Raw genomic sequence first — 15328 nt, forward strand, 5'->3', positions numbered from 1 at the left:
TCAGTAATCTATTAAAAATGCTCATCACAATTTCCCAAAGTCTAAACCCAAAGACTTCATTTACTATTGCCACCAAAGAGAAGCAGCAAATCCTCACATTTAAGAAGCTGAAACCGGCAACTGTTTGACATTTTTGTTCATAAAATGACGGAAATGATTAATTGATTATTAAAATAGTTGGTGATTCCTTTTCTTTCAATCGTTGCAGCTCTACAATGATCCATAAAACAGATGAAAATCAATCTGTACAGTGTTAAAGAAACATGAACCAGAATATAGTTAAATTTGAACTTTTCTTCATAAAATTGTAAACTAACTGCTGCAAAGTGTGAAACACATCAGGCGCTATAAAACACGACTATCAAGTTTAAGACTGTTTTGACTACTTGCATTACTACTCTTTGCCCTCAAAAACATTAAAACCCTCACTATCGCTGAGAAACAGCAGCGGCTTGGTGTCTTTAAACAAAAAAACATTTTTGAGATTTCCGTCAAACGCTTTTGAAAACAATCCAGAAGTGACAATTGATACATTTCTGCTCAACTCAAATCCTCCAAAGTAAATGTGACCGCCGTAGTTTAAGGCCACGTAACGCTCAAATGGGTCCACGTCTTGTGAAAGGACTCTCTTACCGTTTAGGAACACCTGAATGACGGTGCCGTTTAAAGATAGGGAGACATTATGCCATTTGTTACAGCAAAGAGTGACATTTCTGAAAGTCATGGGGAGGGAAAGTCTCTCCCCGAGGTTGACCGCGATCTTGAGGTGGCCGTCCTCCAGCCCGACGGTGAGGTAGTCGTCGTCTTCGTGTTCAGCCTTTCCCATCCACATGATCAAACTGTCGTTTGAGCTCGTGTGGAAGCTGAAAGAAACCTGCGTGTGTTTAAAATTTCTTGTGTTGTATCTCAGGTCCTGGTATTTAACATAAGAGTCTCCCACAAACTTGAGAGTGTCTGTGGCGATTTCTGCGTCGCAGTACCTCCCTCCCCATCCTAACGGGCATATGCAGCGGTACGAGGTGACACTAGACGGAGCGCACAAGGAGCCGTGTTTGCAGGTGTTGTTTACACAGCTTATGGACTGGTTGCACACTGAGCCGGTCCATGAGGGCGGGCATATGCATTTGAATGAGTCACTTCCTGTTGCCAAGCAGCGACCTCCGTTTTGGCACACCTTGTACCCGCAGGCAGTCCCATCCCAGTCCCCTACGTTTGCTCCGCTCACTGCTCCCGTCTCTGTTAACTCCAGCTCTTCACCGTTGACTATAAGTTCTCTCAGACCACCGGTGAAGCCTGTCGGCTCCCCTTCAGTTGCATCGGGGGAGACGAAGCTCAGAGTGGACACGCCCCCGACAAAGAGGTCTGTAGCGACCTCCAGGGTGGCCATCCCTTCAGTCCCGTTCTCTCTAACCTCCTTGTCATCCAGACTGAGGAAGCCTTGGTGACCAAAGCGGCCGACCCTCACCGTGTGCCAGGTCCTACCACTCGAGTCCACCCGCTCCACAGACTTCAGGATGTGGAGGCCGTCCCCGAGGTTGAACCGCAGCAGGACAAACCGAGAGGTCAAGGAGATGCAGAGGAAGTCTCCTAAAGGAAGTAAAGAAAACAAGGGTACAACTTCTGTTTCTGAGCTCAAAAGTAGTTCTAAGTTCACAGAAGTGTCTGTCAACTGAAAGGATCGATACATTCATGTTTAGTGGACGCAATTTTTAAATGCTCTGAGCAACGTAAACATTCCACTGTGTTTTGGGGTGGAAGCCCAAGACCCCCTTTTACAAAGCAAAAGAATCTGCATGTCTGAGTACTCAGTATGGGTTGTAAGCAGCTGAGCCAAGGATTTACTCTCCTCCATAAGCCTCTCAGAACAGCGCCGACTGATATTTCATTACCTAAAAGCAAACACATGTTATCTGGTATTTGCATAACTCGTAAAACCTACAAAAACTATGCCCGAATGTCACAACATAAAGGGTAAATCCACATTAAAGTGTCTTGGGGTGTACTACAGTATGTGTGACAAAAGTAGTACAAAGCCTTTTTTGTGGCTCCGGAGGAAGCTGCGTGTAATCTAATAAATTGCCTCCAGTGATGTCACTCAGCAGCTAATTTGCATTGTGGGTAATGTAGGAGCCTTGTTAAAAAAATCTTAAATCGATATATATCTTAAAATAATAGTTGTCTGTCCTGTGATTCACCTTGAGACCCTCCATATTTATCTTTAACATCTGGTAACACTGTATACTGACCATGATAAAAAAATAAATGGTGAATTTATAGTTATTTAAACTAAATAGTAAATAGTCAACAAACATTATTAACAGTGATAGAACTATTAGCATAGGTTTAATTAACTATAAATGTATCATTTATTAACAGTTGATACAATGTATTATCTATTTTGTAATTTTGCTGAACTGAATCTTTAATTTGACTGGTTTTGGGAAGGTCTGTCTGTTACTTCAATAACATTGTTAAATAGAGTCATGCCAGTGAATCAGGACTGATTTTAAAACACTTGTATGTCAAACACATGAATCTTTAGCTCACATATTGGTGCTATCAGTGCACAATATGATGCCAGTGTGGCACAATAACGTTTTTCAGATGATACAAGCAGAATATTTTCTACATGTGCACTGAATTATGGGAGGTGCAAAGTTTCAACTATCTCTATTTTTTTCACTGAACCATTTGTGACAAAGAATAATTGTGTCATGTGTCCCATGGTGGCGAGGACAGACAGATAAGTGAGTAAATCCTGATCACATCCTAACACACGTCAACACACACAAAAGCAGGCCTTAAACAGGGAATTGTGCACCCTCACCAGCTCTGGCACTGAGATGCTGTGCGGTGTAGAAAAGGATGCCATCGGGTGATAAAGGCTGGAACTGCAGCTGCACGACGGTCCTGTGTCTGATACTCATGGGCGGGAATGACATCCATGATGACTGGTTGCCGCTGAAGAACGGATCAGTGATGGTCACGGCTGAACAGGCAAAACAACGGAGCGGTTACAACAGCGAACAGTGAAGCTCTTGTCTAAATAAAATCATATATAAGGACACGGTTTGGTGGCTCAAGGGTGCAACCTTTCTCGCAGTGGAGCCCCGCGGTCCCCAGGGGGCACTGGCAGGTATATCCATCGGGGAGAGGGATGCAGGTGGAGCCGTGGGCACACAGAGGAGGGGGACTGTGCTCGACATCACACACAGACACGGTCTCAGAACAGAGCGCTCCCTTCCATCCTAATGGGCACTGGCAACTGCAGACGGACACAGTCAGACACTGAGGAAGGCTTGTAAACACTGTCATTTCCCATCGCTATACTTGCACGGTGGAACCGGGTTTTCTATAAATTATTGATGTCTAGTCACAGCACATATGGGAATAATGTAAAGTTGTTGGTGTGCATTCAACTCGGAGTATAACGCCTCCATGTGTTATTCATGAGCCAACTCATTATGAATAATCAGAAAAGTGAGCCCAAACACTGCTGGGTTTTTTTTTTTTTCCCACGTACTACACAGAGGAGCCGGAGTCCACGCACGTCCCTCCGTTTCTGCAGCGGACGTGAACGCATGGGGTGACGCCGCACTGACCCACGCTGCGCCCGAAGGCTGGATGTCCCGCAGGCTGTCCCAGCGCCTGGAACTTTCTGTCTCTCCTTGTGCTAAACTGCACATCAAAAATGCACCCTTTAAAAGAAAGAGAAAAAAAAAGAACAGAGGGACACTTTCATTTCTCTGAGCGAAAACAACATTCCTCAGTAAAATGTGACTGATCTGAATCGTGCTTCCCACCAGAAGAAGACCAATAAAAAAAAATGAAACGCCTCTGAAAATGTGTTAGAAATGAATGTGTTTGATGGATGTTTGTTTTGTCGTGTGACAACAGAGGATTTTACATCAACTGATGGGTGCGTTATGTAGTTTTGGGGAAGAAATTTGGGCAATAAACAAACGGATCTTAAAGGACAACAAAATTTCACATTGTTTCACTTTGTTTGCATACGGCGGACCCCGCCACCTTTTACTTTCTCGCGTTCTGGGCACCTTATTTTCCTCTGAGGTGAGGAATAGATCTTTCCTTCTAAAGATCTTGTTCATTCAGTTACGGAAGACAACTTATATTTCCTCATTAACATTAGAGATATTAAAATTCGTAGTACTCCTTTAAATCTGTCTTTATTGGTGTCTATGCTAACAGTTCAGGCATTCAAGATGTCTGAGTCCCCCCTCCGTCATCACGCACATCATCATGATTCAATTCTATCAAGACAATATTTGCTTTGGCCTGTACCTGCCGAGGACAGGGCCTTCTATAAATACGAGGCCCGGGCACAAGCCTCGCAGTCATCCGCACATGCAGGCTCCCTTCTCTCTGCTGCATTAGTCACTGGCATAAACAGGATGCAGGGGAAATGTCATGCTCATTCATGAATATTCATGGCATGATGCTGTCTACTTGGCAGACTCAAGTGATGGCTGCGGCGGCGCTGCAAACATAGGCGGTCGTGGAGCGAGTCAGATTCATGGGGAAGATTATAAAAGCCGGTTTATTTTTGTTTCAGCCGCGCACGCCGCTCCTTGTAAGAGAACCAAGAAAAACCCGGGGAGCCGAGTCTAGCAATTAGACCCGTCAGGAAAAATACTGAAAGTGGAAAAAAAAATGCGCTGTAAAAATAATCTTACAAAAAGTAGTCAAAACTACACACTTCCACGGCAATCGTTAAAAAAAATACGCACACACACAAAATAACTGACGTTTAAAAAAAAAAAACGAAATGACCCTCGAGATCTTTTAGCGGGCCTGATAATAAATATCTGCATCAAAGCAGGAGAGGCAGTGAGAGCTTTTTAATCCACAAACTTCCCCGTTTATGCCATTTGAGCAAAAGCTTAAATTGAGTCAACTGATTTTTATTTTATTTTCTTCCCCCCAGCAGCCACAGTGCCTCCCCTCCGCCACCTTTCCACAGGGGAGTGTGGATCTGTTGATAACTGGGAGTGAAGTGCATTATCAGTGTGTTCACTGCCAGCCATCATGATTAGGGCTCGAGGAAGGTCACGCAGATCTGATTAGACGCTCATGAGTTCTCATTACATCGCGAGCAAAAAGGTTATGGTGGAAACCAGAGTCGCCTGGCTCAGGTAGTAGTGCTCGCCAGTACGACGGCGGTGGCTGCACTGCGACAGCCACGCCGACGGCTGATTTGATTTTTTGAAGGTTTATTTGGCGAGCAGCAAAAAATGAATTACACGATGATAAATAAGCGAAACGCTCAGAATCGCTCCAGTCCTTAAACTTAGAAAGCTCTTGTTCACCTCAAATGGATGTGCCATGACATTTCATAATAACAAGCTTCATTGCTGTGGTGCAGAGACTGCTGAATATGGTTATGATGATATTCATAGCTGTTGTCATCATTACGGTTATGGCAATTTTGCTCCACAGCTCTGCACATTAGCGGGCACGATGGATGCTCTCCACAATACATTCATTTCGGGGGTGGGGGGGTGGGGTGGGGGGTCACTTGAGAGAAAGCATAAAGGATGTTGATGATGACAAAGATTATTGGTATGGCACCCTTGTTGAGGTGACTTATCAGCAGAGGAATGGATTTGCACACGACGTAAGACTGTACGGGGAGTGATTAAAGGTTGCAGATACAATCAACCTCAAAGCTCTGCTCTGGCCCCGCACACAGTCTGGGCCTGTAACTCTCCTTTCATTACACACCTTCCGCTCTGTTTACAAAGACACGGCTATCCTGGGAGAAACTCCAAGCCCCAGCGCTCTCACTCCATACGGCCAGAGTTGTTTGGTTGTAATCAAGCCGTAGCGGTCTTACCCTGAAAGCCATGACGGAACCTGGAGCCAAGTGGCAGTAGTTCAGGGGTGTACTCATTATATCCACCCACAAAGAGCTGGTTGAAAACATTGAGGCCAACCAGGGGTCCTGGAGACGAGCCCGTCCTGTTGCGTTGTCCGTCAACCTTTAGAAAGATGTAAAATGTCATCGTTAAAGCTCTTACATCTGTAGGCGTCAGCGTGGGAGCGCCATTGATTTGGCAATCTGCCCACGTTGACAACGCACAACCTTGGATTGATCACAGAGTTATTCAGGCGGCATCCACGTATTAGCTACAGTAGTTACAGAGCTCAACTCTCATGTTTTTTTGTCCTCTGAACAGTCCAAATTCTTCGAGGCATTGATTCCCCGGGGAGGTGTCTCACGGTTCCTGCAGATTTTTCCGGCACACTTTAAATGATGTGAGCATCCTGCTCTGTCTGATCACTGGACCGAAATCATTTTTTCTTTTTCTTTCTTTTTTTTTCTTGGTACAAAGAAACCTGATGTTTTCCAAGAAAATCACCTCGCTAACAAACCATTTATCAGCCCGCACCGCAAACAATGGATAAATCAGCAGTGTCTTTGTGTGTAAGTACACGGCCTTATACCTACAAGCTGTACCTTAAACAGCAAGGTGACAGCTTAAAGGGAAAGTCTGAGTATTTGATTTGGGACAGAGTTCAATGAGTGTGCTGATGAGATCAAACGAGGGATCATCTTTTAGAACAGTGGTTTTCACTGGATCGGATCGTATTCATTGTATGACCTTACTTACCCATTGGCCTGTGATTCATTCTGTCCATCAGTTATCTTTGTATGTCTCTATATGCACTGTTAACCCTTTGTGCAGTTCCACTTAAGAGTTCACTTTCCTCCTCCTTTCACTTGAAGGGATTTCTTAAAAGCGTCAAGAACTTGTGTGATTCATTTTTTTCACAATGAAAAGATACAAAGTCAGAAAAATAACAAAATACATTTTACATGAACACGTTCTCTTTCTTATCTCTTTAATTATACGGAGATTTACCCTTGAATTGAGTGACCTTGAATGTTAAAGTAGGGTTTACTTTCCTAAAATCTGAAAACCACTGTGACGTCACCCAGTGATTTGTGGACTGTTGTTGCGAAAGCCTTGATTTTTCGGTCTCCATCTTGGTTTTTTGAGCGAGAAGTGACAATATTTTAACAAGAGGGTGGAGCTGGGAGCTGGGGAGGGTATCCTGATTTGATCTGACTGAGAAGATAAGGACATGCCATGGTAGCAACCTAGCAATCACAAGCTAGCCGCACCCTACACCATATACCGTACTTTATTGTCCATTTTCTTGAAATAGGGGCATAATCCACCCAATGAACATCATGCTGTATTGAAGAAGACTTGAACCTACCAAATAAGACCATACACTCATAAGTATACTGTTTACTGGGGTAATAAATCAAGTGAGAAGAAGGGTCATTTTTTCATAAGCTTACATACACTCATTTTAATCAGTGGAATATCACTGAGATAGAATGTAAGTTTAAGGCACCTCAACATTGGCTCTACTTTTCAAACTCGGTAGCTCCCTCAATATTTTATGCAAAAAATGAAAAGATGGTGCATACTGTACCTGCTCTCTGTACTTAGGATTGGCCAGTTATCCATCCTGTACATCAGTTAATCTTCATATGTCTCTGTATGCAGTTTTTGCACCATCAGCAGCTCAACTACAGATTAAATGTTCCCTCTCCTTCCAGAGGAGAGAGAGATTTGACTTTAAGAAGCCTGGCGCCTCATTCATTATTTCACAAGAAAAAAATTATCATTTTGTCACAAAAAGGTTTTGTTAAACAGGAAATGCATATCATTTCTTTCTTATTCTTTTCATTTTCTGGTGGGCCCTTAAGATCTAGCCTTGAAAGCTACTGACCCCCTGGTTAGGAGCTATATTTTAGAAGAATGGCGGCCAAAAACTCTACTACTTTAAAAAACGGTATCCATTCATACATTAACACAGTATGTATATATGCAGGTACAGTAACTACTAACTAATAATCAAATCACCTTCAGCCATCCCGTTTTCTTTGACCTTCCGAACATAACGGTGTGAATGTCGATCCGGTGGTTCAGTCGATCGCTGACGATGGCCGCCACTCCTGATCCGAGGTTGAATTTATGCACGACTCTGCCATTTCGCAACCCCAGGACGAGGAAGTCATCGCCGTCGTTGCCTGGAACACAGGCGCGTCAAAAGTTTCCTACGAGCACATCAGACAGCTATAATAACACGTTTCCATCAGAGCATCCTCAAAAACTCATCCTCAAACAGCAAGTGATCGGCTTATTCATTACAAACATCTATAACAAATATTTAGTATAATGAAACATCGGTTTGCTTAAAGATTAGTTTCAGTTGTCCTTGTGTTTCATGTGTTGTTGAACACTTTGCCTCTCTTCACTGTAACTTCATCACAGCGATGAGATAATGAACTCGTTCCTTGGTGGTGGCGATCAAAAGAAGCCACATCATTAAACCAATTATCAGGCGAGTTATTCGCATTTCATCTATTCTTATGTTGTGCCACTTCCGACTGCGCTGCTCACACTGCTGACGAGCATCTCGTTATCCATATTGCTCTTGTTTTGCTTTGCCTCCACCTTGATGAATTGTACTCCCGAGAGAAAACGAGTGCAGGGGATCCACAAGATCTCGTGTGCCTTCTTCTTCTTCTCCTCGTCTTCTGATGAAACACGCCGGTGACAGTAACTCTGCCTTTACCTGCTACCGCATCTGACCCCTCGGAGACGAGATCCTAATTTAAAGTGAGGGCTGCTCGCAGCGTAACATGGCACCTGCGCCTCAAAGTCCGTTTAATGCAATTAACATCGATACTTTTGAGATGCTCGGCTCACATGCCTATTTACTGCTCGCACTTCCAACGCCCTCCCTTTGAGAGTCGGGAACAATAACAGTTGAGCTGGAAATCAACTAGTTGCCGAACTGCAGGAAGACTCATTAATAATGTCTCAAAATCTGCCAAGAAAGACAATCCTTCTGGGGATCCTCCTGATTAAAGGACCTCAGAGGAGAGTGGATATCCATTAGATGGCACATTACCATACACAGCGGGGTGAAGCCTCTTAAAATGGCAACAGCATGTCTTTTTAAAATCCCTAATGAAGTTTGACAACTCAAACCCAACTGAGGAGACGTCCCGAGGTTCGTCTCCCTCTTTTCCATTGGCCGTAAAGAACGATTTCCATATTGCCGCGCGGGCGTCTAGATCGGAGCTCACCTCGTCCTTTATGGCCGGCGAACAGCATCAGGTTGTCTCTCACAGCGGAGGAGTTGTCGGCCAGCGTGAACTTCAGCTTGAACTCGTAGAAGAGGCTGAGGCTGGGGACGGAGGGGTAGGCCACAAAGGACGTGTAACCAAACTCGTCGCTGCCGCCGAATCTGGGACGGGTTATGTTGATGGCTGCAGGAGAAGGGAAGAAACACATTTATTTCCCCGTGCGTGCTGAAAATGGGAACTTTCTGCTGTGCTGATCTGTGGTGGAGGGTAATCTTGTCTGATTGTGAGTGGAATCAGGGTCTGATTCCTCATCCCTCCAACCTCGCAGGTTACCAAAAGATGGCACTATTGCTGCACATTACACACTGGGGGTTGTTGAAACGCTCTTCTTTTTCTGAATGCTATTACATGGTGACCTGTTTTTCAAATACCATCACCTCTTCAGTCCCATTCTATTTTCATTAATAGCTGTTTAGGACGGGTTTCTGGCAAGCAAGCAATCGCTTCACACTCAATGTTCACAAGGGTGGCACAATAATCCCAGTGATATTCAATTACAATTCCGAATGCATGGTTGATTCAATAATGCTCCTCTCTTGTACTTCCTCTCAGCGCACCCCATCGACTTGATTTAACACAGAGGACTCAATGTAAATTTCCACGCGCTCATTCAAAATTACACGCTGCTGTGTATTTATTTTGATTTATTTATTTATTTATTTCTAATACAGCAGCGAGGACTCAAGCACAAAGCTGCACTTCTTTGTCTCGACTGGAAACACCTTGTAATTCTTCTGCAGCCGCAGGCGCTGGCTAAGAGGAGGTTCAGCGCTCCCCCTCTGCGACTGCCCCTCAGAGCTCCGTTTGGCCGATAAATTATTAATAAAGCTGCAAACGCCTGTGTTATCATCTGTAGTCCGCCCGAGCTTTATTTGCCTATTGTTTCACTGAACGGCCTGAGTGAGTGGTACAGCTTATTTTATTTTTTTTTCAAGCTTTGCTGAGTGCCTGTGTGTGTGTGTGTGCGCGCGCGCACATGTGTGTGCGAGTTCCTACCACCTGTTCAGAGCACATGCAAACATGGCGATCGTTATTACTAAATCAAATGACCTTGAGCTATTTACCCCGTTTATCGATGGATTACCCCTTGAGCCTTCTCCTGCGCAAATTAATTACTCATCCGAACCGATCCCGATTGATATAAGCACATTGGAGATGACCAGGAAATAAGAACAAATGTGATGTCATGAAAACCCAAACTGATTTTTTTTTTTTTTTAAAGCTGAGGGACAGGGAGTTAAATCAAACACCTCTGGAGAATATGGGGTCCACGAAAACGAAACATCAGCTGTTACGCAAACACGAGCGCTGAATTTGCTTTTCAATCTGCGATGTCTAAAATAAAACTCCCCCCGGAACCGTCTCAGAGACATACTCCATCGAGTTGTATGCGCTTCCGACATGAATTCGGGATTACTCGAGTTCATGAAGCCATTAAAAAAAAGTAATTAAAAGTGTGATAAATCAGCTGATAAACAACTTGTCTAAAATCTACAGCCTTACAATTCTGCTTCAGATATGAAAGGCTCGTTTTTTCGAGTTTCGTTTAGGGGCATTGCGGGACATGTTATGATGCCATGTGGTGATGTCATGCTTCAGTAGCATTGTGGGTCAGAACCAACGTGGCAGCAGAGGAAGAACATACCACCCCTGTGTTTCAGATGATGTACAGTGTTCGTGAACGTGCCTCTTCAATGGCGATACATTACTAAGTCGAGCACATGCTTGGCGTGCTAACGTCTTCGGGGAGCGCCCATCAATGGACGTTAGCTTGAGAGGCTTCAACAGTGACTGTGTATGCATGTGTTGAAGCTTCTTTTTGTCCTTTGTTTCCTTGTAGTTTTCACAGTGTCTGCTGAGGAAACAGAGAGACGGAGCTAAAATAAAACGGAAAATTAGACATCTCTAGGATGCGTGGCCATCACTTCGTTGGGCCCGTCTACATCTCATTCACCGGACAGTAAAAGAGATTAGCGATACATATTTGAGAACGATCCTGCAGGCAGGTTTAATCTCACACAGCAGCTCTAAGCCTCAGAAAAGGTTGACTATACCGTCAATTACCTTTTCTTATGTGCTAAACAGCATTCATATGACATCACAAAGGTCCAGTTACATGTCTTATGCTGCAGGATGTGATAGGAGTGTAGCAGGAAGTCATTTTTTCTCCTCATTTAACCAATAAGTGAATAGATCATTTACAGTATGTTTGATGTTCAAACACAAGATCAAGAGAAATCACTTCAGTGGTTCAGTGGTTTACAGTTACGTTCTCCTACGCAGGGTTTCTGTTGGCCAACTCGTGGCTGCACAACACTCTCTAACTTGCCCTCTCAGTACATATATTATCAAAGCCGCTTATGAAAATGCATCCATTTATGGATTATAACGCCGCACTCTGTCACATAATGTAACACAGCACTTCCACTCTGCTGGGTATTTGTGTAATACGGTGCAAACCAGGCACGAGTGGCAGAGCAAATACAGGATGACACCCGGCGCCAGATTGTGAAACGCATTCCGACATAAAGTGTGCATCTTATAGCTGCCATACAGCAGCTGGGGGGAGAAAAAAAAACAGCACTTGTCCTGAGTAAGAGATACTGTATAGAGTATGTTATCATATTCTTTTCAATCTCAGAACAATGCAAGGGCAACAGAAACTTCACTAAATCAATACCAAACAGAAGTGCTGATGCGGAATAACGCTGCACGGTTAAAACCACTGAAAACGGGTCGTGTAAAATCTATCTGTAAAAGAATATGATGTTCTAATAAAAGATCACATTACATAACCGCATGTCGACACTCGGCTGTTGGGTGTTTATTTTTTTAAGGCTGTGTTGAAGTGACTGCTGCACTAAGACCTGTCACTTAACGGATAATTCCTTGAGTGGAAAATGACTAGAAATCTGCACGTGCAGCCACTATATATAGCCGGGATACCCACCCACCAGGCCGTGAACATGTGCCGGGTCCTCGGTCGTTCCGTACCAGGCTGCTAAAACCCAGTAGGAACCGACTGTGGCGATGTAACTGCCATTTATGTACTGCATCGTGTTGTGTTATTTATTTTCCTGGAAATGGCAATTTTTTTTTATTACGTCTAACAAGGCAGAATATTCTCATTTGACATTCAAGTATTCGTAAAGTATGCGTAAAAGTGTAAACATGTCTCCTGGGCCGCCAGAAAAACTACACATGTCTGGCAAACAAAAAGGTTGGGAACCCCTGATCCACAGTATATCTGGATATATTTACAAAACTATTAGAATTTCAAAATATTATTGTGCCTGTTAAAGCCTCATCATCTCAGCTGGGCATTTATTATGTACTTCTAAACGGGTATTTCAAGGAAAAGTTGAGCTCTCCTCACCCTCATGACTATGAGAAGTATGGCGAGTTGTCCACAGGAGATAAAACGTATTTTCAATCCAATTTGAGACGTCTAACCCTCTCTGACACTATGCCGATGGAGTTTTTTGTATGGTTTTGAACAAGTCCCCATCTACTTCAGTTGTTTAGCAGAACGCTGCAGCGCTGTTTTGCTGCGAAGCTCCGGAAATGTTTTGACGACGAATCTTCACCCGACTTTTCATCAATATGGGGGTTGAGTTGATAATGACTGAAAATTGTGCCAGCAGTTTTTACCTTTCATCCTTTTGTAAAACAGAGAATCAAAACGAACCTTGGCGGAAGGCAATTAAAATGATAATCGCAGTCACCAACAACACATTTGCGAACAAAGCTAATGCTCGAAACAGACAGGACGCACTATGAATGAGTAACAGGAAGTGGTAGTACTGTACTCATAGTACTGTATATTTCACATGGGGCGTAATGTCTTCAGTGTTTTTTTTTCTTTCTGTATTAATTCTAAACATTAATCTTTAACAGGAGGTGGGTGCATCTTGTATACAAAGATAGATCATTAATAATTCTGAGTGAAGTCATCTCCAGTGTCCATGAATGTTTCATGAATTCAACTCTTGAGGCACTCCAGCATCATTCCCACTTCCTAGTCTTCCCTTTCCTCCATTTCCTGCTTGTTCACGGACCAAGCTTGTGTTTTTGAAGTGCACCATGTGAACTCAGAACTGAGAATATTGCACCTATAAAAAAACATTCTGCTCTTTCGTGTTTCCTGCTGGACAAACAACTTTGGCCTTTTCTCAAACAGAGAGCTGGGGATCTACGGCTGACAGTATTTTACGAGTACAACAGAGAGGAGTGATGAGGAGGGGAGTGACCAGTTTTTGAGTCTGATCTTATCTGATGTTATCAGGATTTAAATTCAAATGTCAGCCGTATAGTTAGTGTGACAATGGGAGGTTAGGTTACTCTGTTTGGCATGTGGGCGCAGGGAGGCTGTCGGGGGATGTGACATGGCTGAGCGACTTATATGCCAGGCACCCCGCTGCTCCTGCCTTCAGTTTAGTCAAGCAAAACCCTTTGTTTGTGAGAACCACCGTCTATGAAGCCTCCTTCTTACGGTTCAACTGTTTGGAATTATAGCCCACTATGGAGCAGATAATCCCGTTTTCTATAACTTCTTTGTCTTGCAGAATTAGCTCCAAAAAGCGTTGTGTGACTAAAATGTTGAGTTGACAAGACAATAAACGAGAATCTACAGCCGTGCTAGTGGCCGGGTGAAGCTGTGCCACAGTAGTGCTTTGAGCTAATGGCTAATGTCAGCATGCTAGCACTAGCCACGATGATAAAGCTAACATGAACATGTTTTGGTATGTATAAACATGTAAGAGAACATACCAGATTGTTTATTAAATTGTATGAGTTGAAATGTGAAGGTTTAGTTGATTTTAGAACATTATTTGTTTAAAGCCAGAAATAGACTGTTACGTGAAAATCTACACTAGCTATTTATATCAAAAGTTGACCAAAAGGTCTAATTCATACATTTCAATGATTTCAAATTTTAAAATGTTGCTAAAATATTACCCACTTCAAGAAAATATATAAAGAAACTGGAATTGAAAGGAATTGGAATTCCTACAATGCGTTTTTTAGAGTGGGACGCCATGACGTTACAGTGACTTTGACCTTTGAACAAAAAAACAGCTCATTCTTGAGTCCAACTGAATGTCAAATTTGTATGCAATACATCAAAAGGAAAGTTAAATAAAAAAAGGGCATGGCCATCTGTATCTACAGAATGTTATGTTATCAAAGAAGGGGCAGGTAGGTTTTGTTTTTTATAGTAGAAGTAGTAGTAGTAGTTTGGATTATAGTGTATTATCTATTTTGTAAAATTGTTTTGGGGATTTACAAACTGAAAGTGCCAAATTAAATCAAATTTAAAAATGAAATGTTAACAATTTTTACATTAACACTTGCTAATGAGCATTAAACACAAACAAACATGTGGGCCGTATAAGTTTCTGGTCATTAATGTGTTTCATGTTTTCTGCCAATCAGTTGCTCCGGTGATTCCTCAACAACTGCAGCTTGTAGTTATACACTTTAAAGTCTTTCAGGGTCTCAGTTTCAATGTCTCACTTGGTGACTACATATAACACCTGTTTTTGTCTTAATATCGAATATAATATAGTACAGAGCCTGTAACTGATACGTCTTTTTCCTTGATTTTATTATTAACCTTCATTTAGACAGGTGATCTCCCAGAGGGTCTCATTAGAGAGACCTGTTCAAGACGACAGCAACATTACAACACAAAGTTACAGATGGTACATTCAGTACGGAGACAAAAGAGAACAAAAGTGAAACATGCGGACAGCTGCAGGACCATTATTAACTGATCTGTGCAAAGGTCAAAATGCTAAGTGCTCAGAAATAATCATTACTCTCGTAATGATTATACTCAGCCCGGATCAGATTCTTATGGCTGCGGAGTTGTGTGATGGTAAAAGAAAGTTCTTATTTACCAGGGTTTTATGTTACAGCCTATAATGAAATGGAAAAGAAGTGTCCGCAGACAGCCAGAAGTGACAGCGAGCTAGCTTCGCTGGTAATGTGAGAGAACATCAACACCCCTCTGTACAGCATGAACCTGACATTTTAAGAGAAAAGTTCTTACGAGAACTGCTGAAATTCAGTTGTTGGGAAATAAGATCTCATGAACTGAGAGGAGTCTTTTGGAATATTCAGCAAAGCCGG

The 15328-nt window shown here is 42.9% G+C and overlaps 1 protein-coding gene across 7 annotated transcripts in view; it reads right to left on the reverse strand.

Moving 5' to 3' along the window:
* Positions 1-21: 21 nt before the first annotated feature.
* The window catches only part of eys (eyes shut homolog), a 313003-nt gene continuing 297696 nt past the window's right edge, over positions 22-15328 (reverse strand). For 5 of the 7 annotated variants that reach the window (XM_030441361.1, XM_030441360.1, XM_030441359.1 and 2 more), the window contains 7 exons: positions 9134-9316; positions 7902-8068; positions 5855-5999; positions 3524-3698; positions 3093-3265; positions 2828-2989; positions 395-1587 (listed from right to left, as the gene is read on the reverse strand). In XM_030441361.1, the coding sequence (XP_030297221.1) occupies positions 395-1587; positions 2828-2989; positions 3093-3265; positions 3524-3698; positions 5855-5999; positions 7902-8068; positions 9134-9316 (2198 nt within the window). Of the gene's footprint in view, positions 1588-2827; positions 2990-3092; positions 3266-3523; positions 3699-5854; positions 6000-7467; positions 7588-7901; positions 8069-9133; positions 9317-15328 lie in introns of those variants that run through there. The other 2 variants (XM_030441358.1, XR_003986886.1) reach the window with 2 other exon arrangements.

This window comes from Sparus aurata, chromosome 15 (assembly GCF_900880675.1).
Source record: "Sparus aurata chromosome 15, fSpaAur1.1, whole genome shotgun sequence".
Classification (NCBI taxonomy): domain Eukaryota; kingdom Metazoa; phylum Chordata; class Actinopteri; order Spariformes; family Sparidae; genus Sparus; species Sparus aurata.